At 59.5% G+C, this 14683-nt stretch overlaps 5 protein-coding genes across 5 annotated transcripts in view; 1 reads left to right on the top strand and 4 right to left on the bottom strand.

Annotated features, from left to right (window-relative positions):
• The window catches only part of PUNSTDRAFT_128324 (uncharacterized protein), a gene marked incomplete at its 5' end in the record, with an annotated part of 2353 nt that extends 743 nt beyond the window's left edge, over nt 1-1610 (top strand). The window contains 4 exons of the mRNA XM_007388228.1: nt 51-110; nt 150-209; nt 249-344; nt 382-1610. Coding sequence (XP_007388290.1) covers nt 51-110; nt 150-209; nt 249-344; nt 382-1596 — 1431 coding nt within the window. The 3' untranslated portion in view covers nt 1597-1610. The remainder of the gene's footprint in view (nt 1-50; nt 111-149; nt 210-248; nt 345-381) is intronic.
• A 1070-nt stretch (nt 1611-2680) lies between these two features.
• On the bottom strand, nt 2681-6340 carry PUNSTDRAFT_146457 (uncharacterized protein). The gene is made up of 4 exons (XM_007388227.1): nt 5068-6340; nt 4702-5017; nt 3076-4641; nt 2681-3022 (listed from the first exon to the last, which is right to left on the bottom strand). Exon 3 carries the CDS (start codon nt 4334-4336, stop codon nt 3140-3142), a length of 1197 nt encoding a protein of 398 aa, XP_007388289.1. The 5' UTR covers nt 4337-4641; nt 4702-5017; nt 5068-6340; the 3' UTR covers nt 2681-3022; nt 3076-3139.
• Nucleotides 6341-7021: 681 nt separating this feature from the next.
• Nucleotides 7022-9400, bottom strand: PUNSTDRAFT_146456 (Zinc/iron permease). Its single transcript, XM_007388226.1, has 7 exons — nt 9229-9400; nt 8966-9164; nt 8876-8910; nt 7949-8820; nt 7591-7888; nt 7334-7520; nt 7022-7162 (listed from the first exon to the last, which is right to left on the bottom strand). The coding sequence occupies exons 1-7, from the start codon at nt 9329-9331 to the stop codon at nt 7150-7152; spliced, it is 1707 nt and encodes a 568-aa protein (XP_007388288.1). The 5' UTR covers nt 9332-9400; the 3' UTR covers nt 7022-7149.
• Nucleotides 9401-9966: 566 nt separating this feature from the next.
• On the bottom strand, nt 9967-13051 carry PUNSTDRAFT_76111 (sulfate anion transporter; the record flags this gene model as incomplete). The annotated part of the gene is made up of 14 exons (XM_007388225.1): nt 9967-10487; nt 10545-10649; nt 10703-10765; nt 10832-11131; nt 11213-11451; nt 11501-11588; nt 11648-11748; nt 11802-11834; nt 11896-11983; nt 12034-12080; nt 12146-12203; nt 12289-12426; nt 12545-12717; nt 12804-13051. The coding sequence occupies 14 exons, from the start codon at nt 13049-13051 to the stop codon at nt 9967-9969; spliced, it is 2202 nt and encodes a 733-aa protein (XP_007388287.1).
• Nucleotides 13052-13910: 859 nt separating this feature from the next.
• PUNSTDRAFT_146454 (uncharacterized protein) overlaps nt 13911-14683 on the bottom strand; it is a gene marked incomplete at its 3' end in the record, with an annotated part of 1873 nt that continues 1100 nt past the window's right edge. Inside the window, exon 2 of the mRNA XM_007388224.1 lies at nt 13911-14168. Within this exon, the coding sequence (XP_007388286.1) occupies nt 13913-14168 (256 nt within the window). The remainder of the gene's footprint in view (nt 14169-14683) is intronic.

The following is a 14683-nucleotide window of genomic DNA, read 5'->3' as shown; positions in this document are numbered from 1 at the left end:
AGCCGTACGTGACGTGGTTACAGGATCGTCTGATGCATTATCGTTTTTAGAAATGCATCAACACCGCCGAGACATCAGCGCAAACTTTCCGGTTCGACTGCGAGCCGTACGTGCGTGGTACAGGATCGTCTGATGCATTATGTTTTTAGAAATGCATCAACACCGCCGAGACATCAGCGCAAACTTTCCGCTTCGACTGCGAGCCGTACGTGCGTGGTACAGGATCGTCTGATGCATTATGTTTTTAGAAATGCATCAACACCGCCGAGACATCAGCGCAAACTTTCCGGTTCGACTGCGAGCCGCATTCCCGCATGCTGCGCAACCTCACCCGCACAAATAAAGTGCATTCCCCAGCGCTGTTCCTCGGTCCCTCCATAGATTCGGCACCTGAACCACTCCGTATCGATGGACTGCTGTCCGGACGAAATCCTACTCGCCATTTTTTCCCTCGCCTGCGTCGATGATGGGACCACAGGCCGCGCCCTCTCCTGTGTCTCTCGCCGCGTCCATTACATCTCCGCGCCTGTGAAATACAGGTCACTGGCCGCCCGCGGTGCTGCACAAATTAACGCCCTCACCGCTCACCTTGCTGCCCGTGGCGGCGGAGAGCCCGAGCAGAACGTCGACGACCGTGTCGCACCCGTTCCGAAAGTGGAACATCTTCTTGTGTCAATGATTCCGCCCGAAACGCGGCAGACAGACGAGCCGAAGCCGGGGGGACCCAAGGGCGAGAAGGACGACTCCCGATCCGAAGAGGGCAAAGGCAGGGTTGCGAATCTGGACGTCGATTGGTACCGATGCTTCCAGCTCGAGCGCAAGAGACAGCACGAAGCTTCCGTCGCCCTCCCTGGCCTCCTCGCGCTCGTCGCCGGCACCCTCCGGACTCTCTTCGCCGACTTCTGGCCTACCTCCGACGTCGCGCTCCCGTCTCTGCCGCGTCTCGCCTCCCTCTCGCTCCCCTCCGGAGAGGCCCTTCAACACCTGCCTCCTCCCCTTCCCTCCATGACCCACCTTCACCTTACCACATCCCCGTGGGTCGTAAACACCGGACGTGGCGACGAGAACTACCTCTGGGTTGTGATTGCCAATTCGCCGATGCGTGCGACGCTCTCCCACCTTCGCCTCTCCGGCGTGAACGAATCCTCTGGCAACGTGCCCCAGTTCCTCCGCGTCCTGCTTGACTTGCCGGTTCACCCGGAAGGCGCGGGGAAAACGCCGTTCGGCGACGGGCGCGATGTTCGCTTCGCAGTCATCAGGGGCGAGCACGCGCACTTTGCTCCGGGGTCGGAGTGTGAACAGCATGCAAGACAGACGGCGGCAAACCTCCCTCAGCTGAGGAACGTCTGGATCGAGGGGAAACGGCATGTGCAGCGGGGGTGGTGTGGCACGGGTAGGGCCACACATAAGTTGCTGTTCTCCGGGATAGAGGCTCTTGTGCATCAGTCGCAGAGACGGCATGACGAGAGCAAGAGCGGAGGGAGCTTGATGATGCTCCCTATCAGAGATGGTGACTATGGGTCGGAACAGCTCATGGCGGACTGGCTGAGTTATGTTGGTGGTGGTTCCGGTCCTTGGGCCGAGCACACCTCTTGAACAGCTGCGATCATATGGAGCCCTCATCCAGCACGCATGCATCGATACTGTTTCTTTATTGCGGTGTAGGCACTGTGTCTCCTGTTGCTGCAAGCTCGGGCTTATATTGTGAATGTTCACTGGTTTCGTGTATGCATTGTCTCTCTGCAGCCTGAGGCAAATAAAGATATCACACGCTATGGAGCAGTTTGTTACTACTAGCCGACACTCTCACGGGCGTTCACTCACGTATGCTGCTGGTTATGATGTTGGCCCTTGCTGGCGGCTCCTCCTTTCCCACCAGTCCAGCATCATGCTATCGATGTTCACTGATCTCTGCACAACATGAACCGCTGCCCGGACGAACTCCTCGTCATCATATTCGCTCATGCCTGCACCGATGATGCTGTCCGCATAACTGATAACATCGTGTATCCTGACCGAAGGCATAGACATCGACTCCGCGTGCAGATACCTGTGCTCAGCACCAGCGATATGATATGCAGTGAAGCGTTCCAACTGGCTAGATCTCAGGCCTGAGGAGGACACATCTGAATGTGCATCGTTGAGACCGGAATGCGTGGGGTTGTCGTTCGAGTCCGAATCGTCATAGTAATACTCCTCGGCGGCACCCTCATCCTCGTCCTCATCCTCGCCATCGTCATCTTCATCTTCGTCTTTGTCCTCATCGTCGTCGTCATCCTTGCACCTATTTCGTCCACGTCACGTTGATGCGTAGGGGGGATCTTCAATGAAAACCGAGGCTTGATCGACACGAGCAGGTGCTATATACTACAGGCAGTCCGATGCCACCTCGTCCCCGTATCTCTGCATGTGCATATTCGTTCCTACGCTCATAAAGGTGATCGGTCAGTGCGCATAGCTCTGCGGGCCCATGGACTACGAGAGAGGGATATTTAACAAGAGCAGAGAGGCGATATGAGAGGCGGGAGACAAGCGAGAGTGCGCGGCCGGTTTGGCCACCGTCGCTGCAGGCGAAAGCAAAGATGGAGAGCAGGAGTTCGTCCGGGCAGACGTTCGTCCACATTCTGGTATGGCTCCAGTACCCTTCGGGTGGTCTGTGGTGAGAGAAGAAGGGCTATGTCTGTAGGTCCGTCCTGCCGCGTGTTTTTTCGGTTGCCGCAAGATAGAGATCACCTAAATACGAAGGCAGGATAGGTCGCAAGTACGTATATGAAATCAAGATGATTGACAGAGAGTACAGACATCTTGTAGAAGAGCAGAAGTGAGGAACGTAGAAGAGAAACACAGTGGCATAGATGACAGGTTCCTCAAGCTCGAGCTCTCAAGCCGCGAAACGACCTCCAGGCAGCGGGCTTCGACCGGATAGCACGAGCCGACTGAAAATAAAAATACACAGTAAATTGCCCAGCATCCCCGTTCACATCCCGCACTTCCGCCAACGTAATCCAACAATGCCAATAGTCTGCATCCAGGTCAGATCATGACCACAAAAACACCAATCAGGAGCAGACTTACATCTGAGAGATATAGTCAACACATTACCGGTGCGCTAACTGGCGAGGTTTGCTATGTTTGCGACTCAAAGGTCGGGACCCTCCGTCCAAGGACCCGGGCCACCATGCACATAGCTCAACCAATCCTCCAAAAGCTGCTCCGACCCGTATTCGCCATCCCTGACGGGAAGCATCACCACTCTTCCCACATCGTCCCGTCGTTGTGACTGCCGTGCAACGGCCTGAATTTCGAATATAACCGCGCCATGCAAAAGACTATTGGTGCCGCACCATCCCCGGTTCACATACTGCCGCCCCTCAATCCACACGTTCTTCAGCTTTGACAGCTTCGAAGCCGTCTCCCTTGCGTGTTCCTCGTCCTCCGAGCCCGGAGGAAAGTGCGCGTGCGCGTTCAACAAAGCCGGCGAGATGCAACGCACTTGCCCACTACTGAGGTCCACCAACTCGCGAGGGCCTTCCGGAACGACCGGTACGTCAAGCAGGACGCAGAGGAACTGGGCCACATCACCGAATTGTACGCCGGAAATGCGAAGGTGGGAGAGCGTCCCGTGCATAGGCGAGGCGGCAAGCATGTCCCAAAATGGTTGACGACCACTGTGGGCTCGCGCGCTGTCGACCTGCGAGCAGGATGTCAAGTGGAGGCGGGAAACAGAGGGTAGGGGCGAAGGCAGGCGCAGCATGGACTCAACGGACGGGAGCGAAAGGGTGGCGAGGCGTGGTAGAGATGGCAGCAATGCGTCTGATTTGGGACAAAAGTCGGTAAACAGAGTGCGGAGGGTGGGCGCGACGACGGCGAGGAGGGGAGTCAGGGCGTTTGCAGCTTCTTGAGCTCTGTTGTGTTCAAGGACCTTCGGGACATCCTCATTGCTAGAATCTGTACCTTCGCCTGTTCCTTTATCATCTGAGGCACCATTACCTTCGTTCTTGGGTTGGGAGGTTACCGCAACCTTCGATGCCGACTCATCTGCCTCCACCTTCTCCGGTGGATTCATCGACAAAAGAAGATGCTCGACTTTCGGAACGTTCTGCTCGAAGTCTCCATCGTCGGGAGAAGCGAGGTGAGCGACGAGTGCGTTCATTTGCGCAGCACCACGGACGGCGAGGGATCTGTACTTCACCAGCGCCGAGACGCGACGGATGCGGTGAGAGACACCGGAGAGGGAGCGGCCGGTAAAACCATCATCGGCGCAGGAAATGGTAAAGATTGCAAGCAGGACTTCGTCGGGACAGCGGTCCATCAGTATGGTGGTGGTCGTGGGCATAGATGATGATTGAAAACATCATGGTGAGGCACGTTATGTACGCGGGTGGTACTGCGCACGAATTGACAACGGCATTCGGTCCGGCGGGTACGGGGTGGTTTAGATTGGGTCTCGGCCTACGTTTTACGAGCGTATTGATCGTGAGAGCGGAGGTGCGCGCTCAGTAGCGGGAATGACGAATTTGTTCCTTGAAGCCTTCAATGCGAACCAGAGGTAGCGGCTGGAACACCAGAATGTATATACGTATGGGAGCGAGTGCCTTGACACCGTGCACCGAGGCTGAGCGCTGAGCAGTGGGGACATCGCTGTGAATGCACAAAGTTCTTTCAGTTCGCGCGCCAGTTTCGAGGCATGAAGCAACGCACATCAAGTTCCGGGTGGAAACGGCGAAGACACGAGACGACGTATGCTCATGAAAGAAGTCCAAGTCATGGCTGTGCTGCGAATCCACAGGCGGATACCGATTTGAAGTCGTTGCAATTGTGAACGTTGACGACGTGGATGCGGACATACTTATCGCTATTCTGCCCCTTCGTCGCCATTCGTGCTCATTCGATGAGTCAGTGGAAATACACAGTAAAAATCCCAGCATTTCCGTTCACTTCCTCCAGCGCAGCCCAGCAATCCTTCTCCAGCCGCACCACCCTGTAGTTCGCGCGTTTCATAGACAATGCCGACAGTCTGGATCCAGGTTAGATTATGACCCAAAGATCCATCTGGAGAACACTCACATCTGAGAGATCTAAGTCATCACATTTCCGGTGCGTTGACTGTAGGATTTTGCGATGTTTACGGTTTAACTGTCGGGACCCTCCGTCCACGGACCTGAGCCACCACCCACGTAGCTCAGCCAATCTTCCAAAAGCTGCTCCGACCCGTAGTTGCCGTCCCTGATAGGGAGCATCACGAGCCTGCCTGCATCATTCCGTCTTTGCGCCTCCCGTGCAACCGCCCAAAGTCCGGAGAAGGCCGCGCTGTGCGCGAAACCGTTGGTGCCGCACCCTCCCCCGTTTACATACCGCTGCCCCTCAATCCACACATTCTTCAGCTTCGGCAGCTTCGCAGCCGTCTCCATCGCGCGTTGCTCCTTATCCGAGCCCGGAGGAAAGTGCGCGTACGCGCCCATGACGGGCGCGACGCGAACCATGTGCCCACCGCCGAGGTCCACCAACTTGCGAGGGCCTTCCGGGTCGACCGGTACGTCGAGCAGTATACGGAGGAACTCGGCAGCATTGCCGAATTGCACACCCGAAATGCGGAGGTGGGATAGCGTCCCGTGTATAGGCGAGGCGGCAAGCGTTTCCCAGAATTCTTGATAGCTCCTGCGGGGTCGCGCGCTAGAGACCCGCGAGCAGGCGGTTAGGTGGAGGCGGGTGAGGGAGGGAAGGGGCGAAGGCAGGCGCAGCACTGTCCCAACGCGCGGGAGCGAAAGGGTGCCGAGGCGGGGCAGAGATGGAAGCGATGCGTCTGGATGAGGCCAGAAGTCGGTAAACAGAGTTCGGAGGGTCGGCGCGACGAGGGCGAGGAGGGGAGTAAGGGCGTCTGCAGCTTCCCGCAACCTCTTGCGCTCAAGGACCTCTGTTGTATCATCTTCGTCGCTAGAGTCCGTAGCTTCGCTTTTCCCTTCTTCGTCTCGGTTACCGTCATCCTCGGCCTTGGGTTGGGAGGTCACCGCAGCGTTCAGTGGCGAATCATCCGCCTCCACCTTTTCAGGTGGATTCATCGACAAGAGAAGATGTTCGACTTTCGGAACTGCTGTAGTGGAACATTTGACGTTCTGCTTATGCTCTCCGTCGTCGGGAGGAGCGAGGCGGGTGGCGAGTGCGTTCATCTGCACAGCACCATGGACGGCGAGGGACTTGTACTTCACGGCGGCCGAGACGCGATGGATGCGGCGAGAGACGCCCGAGAGAGAGCGACCGGTAGTACCATCATCGGCGCAGGAGAGGGTAAAGATTGCAAGCAGGACTTCGTCGGGACAACGGTCCATCGGTATGGTGGTGGTCGTGGAGATCGATGTCGATTGAGAACATCATGACGATGCACGTTATCTAGGCGGGTGGTACTGACTCAGACTGCGCCGGAAGTGACACTGCATTCGGTCCGGCGGGAACGGGGTGGTTTAGATTGAGTCTCGGCCTAGGTTATAACGAGTACATATCGATCGTGAGAGTGGAGGTGCGCGCTCAGCAGCGGGAATGGCGAATGTGTTCATTCAATGGCTGCAGCTGGAACGCCAGGATGTATACAATGTGTGAGAAACTGTCTTGAGACCGAGCGCCGAGGCTGAGCAGTGCGAACGGCGCCTCGAACGGAGAGGTTCTTTCAGTTCGTTTGCTAGTTTCGAGGCATTACTGGTAGAAACACGAGATGACGTAAGGAAGAGATGGCTAGAATGCGAGGCGGATCTGATGTACTCGTGTTGGCAATGTGGATGAGGACACCAATATTTCATCCCTTCGCGTCGCTATTCGCACTCGTTCAGAGTCCTCCGCCCGGAGTTCATGGTCATCGCCCAAAGGAGTTTCAGCCGGGGCCTGGTGCGGGACGCACACAATATGCGCGAGAGAGAAACGCAAGTTCTGAAGCAAGTCGGCGCACGCGACTGCAGCTCCTCAGAAAACTTCCTCCAGATCGCCAGTCCGATTCTATCCGGCGAACGCAAGTATTTTTTACATTAACCTAGTGATTAGCATGATACAATAACGTTTTTTCCTGTAGTCCATCGTCGTCGCTCCATATGGTTGACTACTCTGGTCGTGCCGCGCTGCGGGTTCCTGGATCCATGAAAGTCGATAGATGAACCTTCAGTCTCAGTCATATCTAACCAGGATCCCTCGTCAGCGTCTACGATCCTCAACGCCTACAGAGACTCTGGTTCACTCACATTCTGGCATCCCAAACCCGAGGATCAAAGAGCGAGACGAAACGAAACCAAGAAAACTCGTCAGCCACGCCATTCGCAAAGCCTGAACAAAGTTGAGAATCGACACTCACCCGAGCACGGCCATCATCCCTGCACCAAGGAGCAAGCTCGCGAGCGCGAGCGCCTGACGCCCGAGCCCGCTTCTCCACAGCAGGGGGTCCATCACGAAGTCGCCCGCGAGCATCTCCACGCACGCAGCGTAAATCAGCATACCCGCCGAAACCGCGGACATGATGCCCTGCCACAGCCTCATTCCAGCTGCACCCAGAAGCGAAAAGAAGTATATGTCAATATAACGGAGGACGAGTTCGGAAGAAGCGGTGCGTACAGCCCATGGTCCCACTCCCAAACGCAAGGAGCCCGCTGCCCACGCCGACTGGCACCGTGATAGCGAAAAGGACAGCCAGCGTAGGCTTCAGTAGCCTTCCAAGCCTGTCCCGGCCCGCCTTTTCGAACGACGCTCGCGCGGGCGATGGCAGGGAAGCGATGCGAATGCCGAGCGAGAGCCCCTCGAAAAGCTGGTGGAACGCTACGGCGATGAGCAGCGACGCGAACTCGGGCCCGGAGGTGATAGAGAGCGTAACGCCGATGATCGACGAGTGCATCATGATGCCTAATTGCAAGACCTATGCGCGTCCCTCGTGAGCCTCCTTGCACCAACACATCGTAACGATGGGACGACTCACCAAGATGCTGACGACCTGTCGCTTGCGGATTGCAGCGGCTTGCGCCGGCGATATCGGGTGGTCGTCGCCTTCGTGTGCGTGTTCGTGTTCGTGCTCGTGCTCCCTCGCATGGTCACAGTCCAGCTCGTCCAGTGGCCTATCCTGCTCGTCCTCCTCCTCCTCTGTCTCCTCCAGTCCGTGCGCGTGGTGCCCGACGCCCTCGCCGTGCCGATGCACATGCCCGACGCCGACGATATGCCCCTGACCAAACTCCTCCGGGCCATAACTCACGGGTCGCCTGTCCTTGGCGCCCTTGGCGGTCCTGATCGTGCCCGCCAGGGCCGAGTCCAGCGACGGGCGTGCATGCGTGTGCGCGTGCGAATGCGAGTGGGCGTCGGCTTCGGGGACGGCTCCGAGGTCGACGGTGAACGCGCCCGGGCCGGTGTAGGCGGTGACGACCGACGAGTTTTGCGTGCGCGTGCGCGGCATCCGACCGTGATGTAAGGCATGCTCTTCGCGGCTCTCGTGCCGGTGGTGCCCCTCCAGGACGTGGTAGGCGTACGGCTCCGGGCCCGGCGCCGCGGGTGGGAGTGCGGGTGCGGAGTCTGCGGGGTGGTAGTGCGAGTAGGACAGCTGCCGGCGCGCGCTGCGGCCGTCGTACTGCGGGAGCGTGTTCGCGTTGTGGGAGGACTGGGTCGTGAGGGGAAGCAGGGGTGCGCGCTCCGAGGGCACGGTGCCGTCGACGCGGTCGGCATCCTTGGAGCGGTTTCTCGAATGCGGGTGGGAGTGAGAGTGGGAGCGAGAGTGAGCGTGCGCATGATCGAGGTGGTCGTGGCCGTACTCGGGATCGGGGTCGTCGGCGTTCATTTGGTCTACATACGATGTCGATATGTCTGCAGATGACGACTATCAGCACACATGAATGAAGATGAAACACGTTGCGCTAACATTCAACGAGGAATATCGATATCAAAGATGCGAGGCTAATCCAATCCGAGTAAGCACCGATGTTCGTCAATATGGAAGGATAACGCGCACACGATAATCCCAACCCAATCCCCGATGTCGCTGACTTTCTTCGTCTCCGGATCAAGGAGCACCTCGAACGCGTCCTGCAGCATATGTACAAACGCGGTCGAGAGAATGACGCCGGTCCCGAAGTGCTTTCCGATGAAGAACACCACCTTCGGTATTCGGAGGAAGGATACCTTCTTGGACAGCGTCGGGAAGGACACGGCTGATCGCCACGTTCAATTGTAAGCCCGAGAACGAGAGCATAGTCACAGTGAGGACACGCGTACCGAAGAGGGAGATGGAGAATATAATCCCCATTGCACCAAGGCGTCTCCGCAAATCGGCCGTCCGATCGGACCCGTCGGACCATTCCAAGGTCGCGGGCGTCATCTTGTCCGTGATATTTAGTTTCGCCTTACGTCCTCCCAAGGACGACGAGCGTAGGGACACAGCAGTCCCAGTGTGGCCGGGGCAGAAGGGAGAAGTGCCCCACGCGACCGACGCGGTCCTCGGCCTCCTGCGAGGTTCGAGCGGAGCTCGAAATATTTATGAAGCGCTCGGCCAATCCCAACGCTCGTTTTACAAGCTGTAACCTGCCCGACCATTCTTCCAATCCCCAGGGACTACATATCCATGCCCACTGCGAGCGATAAGGCACCGCTCTCGAGTGTTCTGCCATTCGCGGCGTACTCACCGCGGCGGTGTACTCACGGAAGGACAGCACGAGCATGTCGGCGCAATAGGACTTACGTAGGCTCCTGATCATGAGGCGTAAAAGCTCTCTCAGGACAAGCCTAGCCGTTGAAAATGCCGAGATGTCCAGGGTAACGTTCAAAACACAAAAGGACAGCATCAGAACTAGCGCGGATGATGGCCTCCATACCAACCGTCCGCTCAATTACAGTCGTTTCGTCTATATATGATCGCGTGAGTACACTTCGCATCTATAGATGTATACATCCCGCATGCGTTCCGGTCGTTGGCGGCGCCATCATTGCCGCGCTGCGAGCGCCGCCAATAATATGTCATAATCGATTTTGGCAGCTGCCGACGGTTCTGTTAGTCACCTTACACGACGTTATGGAAGACAATGTCGACTCACTCTTGAGCACGAGCCTCATAAACGCCCGTCCGAGCTCCGGCCTCTCCTCAAGCAGCGTCGCCAACCTCTCCGTGCTCAACCTCCACACCACCGCCGCGCGCTCCACCACCACGGTCGCGTTGCGCGGCTCGCCGCTGAGCGCGCTCAGCTCACCCGCGAGCGTCCCCGGCACCATGCTCTCCTCCACCGGCGGCGCGTGCCCCGCGAACCGGTAGCTCGCGCGCAGCACGCCCTCCTGGACGAGGTACAGCGCGTCAGAGGGATCGCCCTGCCGAAAGAGCACCTCGCCCTCGGGCAACGCGAGCCGCTCGAGGTACGCCGCGAGCGGCGCAAACAGCGCGCGGTCGAGCGGCCCGTGCGCGGCGAAGGCCTTCTCGAGCGTCGAGAGCGGCTCTGGCACATTGGCGTCTATGTCCTGGTCGACGGGACGGTCGATCGTATAATCTGGCACAGAGAGGTGAGAGGTTGTAGATGCGACGTGGTCCGTGGTGACAATCTAACCTTGCGCGATGGTCCGCCAGCCGGCATCGCGGATATGACTCCGGCGGGGGGTGGCGGACAGCGAACCTTGAAGAACGTCGTCGGTGTCTTGTCGTCCTGGTAGAACTGTACGGCGCGATCAGAGTCGTCACGGAAGGGAAACCTCATCTGTCCCTCACCGATGGCCGGTGTCTCAACCTTGTGCGACACAAACCACGTCCTCAAGTACGCGTTTTCGGTCCCTAAAACGATCTTCGTGAGCCGGCACAGACCCTCGCAGACGATACGGGCGGTGATTCACTACTCACACTCCAGCGCGTCGTTCACGTTCCCGAACAGCCGCACGCCCTCCGCCTCGAACAGACCCACGCTCGCGAGCGACGTCTCGACCGCGCCGCGGGGGATTCCGCACAGGCACAGGCTGACGGCCTTCGCGCGCAGGACCCGATGCACGCGCACGAACGCCTCCGCGGCGGACATGTCGACGCCCGCGACGAGCGAAAAGTCGACGACGAGGAAGCGCACCGGCGCGCGCTGCCACGCCGGGCCGTCCACGAGCGCGCGGATCGTCTCCTCGACGTGAGTGATCGTGCCGAAGAACAGGAAACCTGGGATCAATAACAGCGGGTTCAGCTCCGACTTTTACGCGCGTATGCGGAACGAAGGAGGGTGGGGAGGGGGAGACGAACCTTGCAGTTGCATGATCGTCGTCTGCTTCGACACCTCTCGGATGTACTCCCGGTGGCTGCTCGGCCTACGTACGGTCGACATCACCGTCTCGCCGGTGTAGAGCGCGCGTATGCTGCGCCTCTGCGAGTTTTGCACGACGAAGAAAAAACAGGAGACGACGATGCCGAAGAAGACGCCGATGACGAAGTCCCAGACGGTCATCGCGACCATGATGCTCGCGATGGTGATGTACTCCATCCTGAACGACGTTCAACGTACGGCGGGACCGCGAGCAGAGAATACCGTACCTGCTGACGCGATGCCGTGTGTCCCAGAGCGCTTCTTTGACAAGGTCGATGCCGAGGACGAAGATGAGAGCGCCGACGACCATGACCGCTATGTGAGGGTTAAAACATCAGTCGCGCGCGTACGTTCAGCGGACGGAGAGAACCTACGCAAGTACGCGATGGGGCCGGTACCGATCACGAGCAGTATCGCGGTCGCGAGTGCGAGGAGGAACCCGGATATACGCGTGTCGCCGCCCACGCGATAGAATCTGCATCGAGCATCGTCAGGTCCAATTCTCTGAGGCGCACTAAAAGGACGTACAGCAAGGTGTTGACATAGACGAGGTAATTAGGGCTATGCGAGGAGATCAGCACGCACGCGCGAAAGCAAAGAGAGTGTGTGTGTGACCACGCACACAGTTCCCAACAGCCCGGCGAGCACGTTCGAGTACCCGTGCGCAACGAGCTCCTTGTTCGTATCCACATCCTCGTTGAGCGACACGGCTATGACCGCCCTCAGCACGTCGACTTCACCCGCAAAGCGGGACACGTACCCAAAGCCGGCACGTTCAACGGCGGATGCAATATATTGAAGAACAATCTACCGCGCTCGATTGCATCAACACTCGGCCGTCGTCACGGGGCGCATACGGAGCGCACACTCACAATGCGAATTGCGTGGGCAGGGTGGACCACAACGGGCCCCACCGCGTCGCGTTCCAGTCTGCAGGCCCCCGCCCCCTCCACGGTCAACATTCCGGACCGAAGCGAGGATAGACGACGAAATTTGACGAATGAATAAAACCCACCGTAGAGCGTGTAGAACCGGTACCACTTTTCGCCCGACGGACCCTTCTCGAATATCCAGCCGGCTCGCCGGAGGTGGTCGAGATCGAGCCCGGCGACGAGGACGACAAAGTAGAACACCAGCGGAATCACGATGAAATCTGTTTTTTTTTCCCCCCGCAGTACGATTTTTTATTTTTTATTTAATTTTGGTTCATGAGCATTCCACCAGAGAGGCGAAGGAGGGGGGGCAAATCGGTGAAAGGGGGAAAGACGTACAGAGCGGGAATACGAGCTGGTGGTGCCACCGGTGGGTGATCGCCCTGAGTACGGCGGCGAGCGCGAACGCGGGGACCCACAGCAGGAGGTTGTGCGCGTTCAGGCAGAGGGCCTCGAACGTCGCCCAGTCGAGCGCGAAATCATCGTCCGCCATGCGCGTGCTGACCGTCAGCCTGCGTACGAGAGGGGGAAAAAAAATCAGAAATCAGCGTCCCACAACGGGCGACCAAAGCGAGTGAGAGAGAGAGAGAGAGCGCACCCGGTGATGATGAGGAACACGCCCACGCCGCCGATGCATCCGACGAGGATGTGCCTCGGAAAGAAGCCGATAAGCGTGCCCATCCTCATCGCGCCGAGCGCAAAAAACGCCACGCCCGTCATCGCGCTCGACAGCGCGTACGCCACCAACGTCGTCGCCACGACCTCCCTCGCCCCTCCGCCGGCCGCGCCCACCTCGCGCTCGATCCTGCCCGCGAGCACGTGAAAGAACGGGACGACCTCGATCATCATGCTCCCGTTCGCGCCCCTGAACCCGCTCCCGCCGGCGGAGTAGACGAGCTGGGCGGCGAGGGCGGAGACGAAGAACATGGAGACGCCGGCGCCGCCGAGCGCGTGGGACGCGAAGACGCCCGAGGCGGGGAAGATGATCATCCCGTACGAGACGCCGTCGAGGACGTTGAGGAGCGTGCCGAGGACCACGGCCGGGAGCGCGCGCGCGGCCGCGGCCACGTTCTCCTTCGAGACGGCGCGAGAGAGCAGCGTTTTGAGCGCGGGGCCGAGCGGTTTTTTGCTCGCGGACGAGGACGACGAGGACGACGAGGACGAGGACGAGGACGCGTGCCCGTTCGAGAGGGCGTTGTACGACGGCAGACCCGGGTACTCGTTCACGCGCAGCAGCGGGGCCGTCTCGCCCTCGCCGTTCGCGTCCTCCGGCGGCAGATCGCGCGGGCGCACCGGGCGCGGCGTCGGCTCGCCCGACCCGCCTTCGTCCTCCGCGAGATCCGGGAAGGCGCGGCGGGGGTGCTCGGCGGTGGGCGTGGGGTCGTACGAGCGCGGGGAGTCGACCGGCGAGGGCGAGGAGGGCGCGGTCGGGGGGTGCTGCGCCATGAGGAGGGAGAGGCCGGAGGGTCTGGTCCGGGCGCGGCGGCGGGAGGAGGGGGCGTGGGTGGAGGGGAGGGTCGAGGTCGAGTCGGCGAGGGGGTCGGAGGTGGCGGTGGTTAGGGTGTCTTCGTCGGAGGAGGAGGACGCGGAGAGCGCGAGAGAGGCGGCGCTGGAGGACGGCTGGGAGGCGGGCGTGGGGAAGACGAAGGAGTGCTGGTGTTCGACGCGGGGAGGCGCGGGGGCGGGGACCGCGGTGGGGAGAGGAGCGGGCGGAGGGCTGTTTTCCGGGATCGGGGCGGGTGTGGAGACGGCGCTCCCGGGCTGCTTGAGGATGGACGGAGAGCCGTGGGCGGTCGTGTGCTTGAAGGGCGAGAGAGAGGGCGAGTAGGAGGAGGGGAGGGGGAGCGCGGAGAGCTGCATCGTGCTTGCGCGGATGTCGCCTTGGGAGGTGGGCGTGGCGCCGAGCCGAGGGATGTGCGGCGGGAGGTGGATGGTGGAGGCGTACGAGCGCGAAGGTAGCAGGCTGGGACACGGGCGATGGTCAGGACGAGGTCATGATGGTCACGATGGAACGGCGCAAGTTTTGAATCTGAATGGGTAACGTATACGAGGGGAAGAAGGGGGCGGTATAGGTCCGCGGAAGTTGCGATGCATGAATCGACTTGGTCGCTCCATCGAAACGCTAACGTTGGCGTGCACGAGAGAAAGAAGTCAGGAGAAAGAGGTCATGCAGCACCGCAAAGGCGTAAGATGTGAAGCGCCGACACGCGCGAGTGAGACGGGGTATGCTCGGCGCGGACACGAGGCGGACGAACGTGATGCCGGGTCGCGATGGCGGGACGCGCAGGGTCGGACAAGGTCAAAAGGCTATAGGCTGAACGCGCCGCCCACTCAGGAACGCAGACACAAAAGGTCGGAAAAGAAGGAGGGAAGGACGATCATAACACTCGACGAGAAATGGAAGGGCGATGTGATTATCGCGTGATCGTGCATATTACGTGTTGAACATGGGAGGGGGGGGGGGGGGGGGACAGTAGA

This window comes from Punctularia strigosozonata, assembly GCF_000264995.1.
Source record: "Punctularia strigosozonata HHB-11173 SS5 unplaced genomic scaffold PUNSTscaffold_17, whole genome shotgun sequence".
NCBI classification, from domain to species: Eukaryota; Fungi; Basidiomycota; class Agaricomycetes; order Corticiales; family Punctulariaceae; genus Punctularia; species Punctularia strigosozonata.
The sequence above is the reverse complement of the archived record's forward strand: the minus strand, read 5'-3'. Positions and strand labels throughout refer to the sequence as shown.

Coding starts and splice junctions, on each gene's coding strand:
- PUNSTDRAFT_146456 (XM_007388226.1), bottom strand. CDS start 9,331: ATGACGCCCGCGACCTTGGAATGGTCCGACGGGTCCGATCGGACGGCC. Junction 9,165..9,228: donor ATTCTCCATCTCCCTCTTCG/GTACGCGTGTCC, acceptor CGTGGCGATCAG/CCGTGTCCTTCCCGACGCTG. Junction 7,889..7,948: donor GACAGGTCGTCAGCATCTTG/GTGAGTCGTCCC, acceptor GGACGCGCATAG/GTCTTGCAATTAGGCATCAT.
- PUNSTDRAFT_146457 (XM_007388227.1), bottom strand. CDS start 4,336: ATGCCCACGACCACCACCATACTGATGGACCGCTGTCCCGACGAAGTC.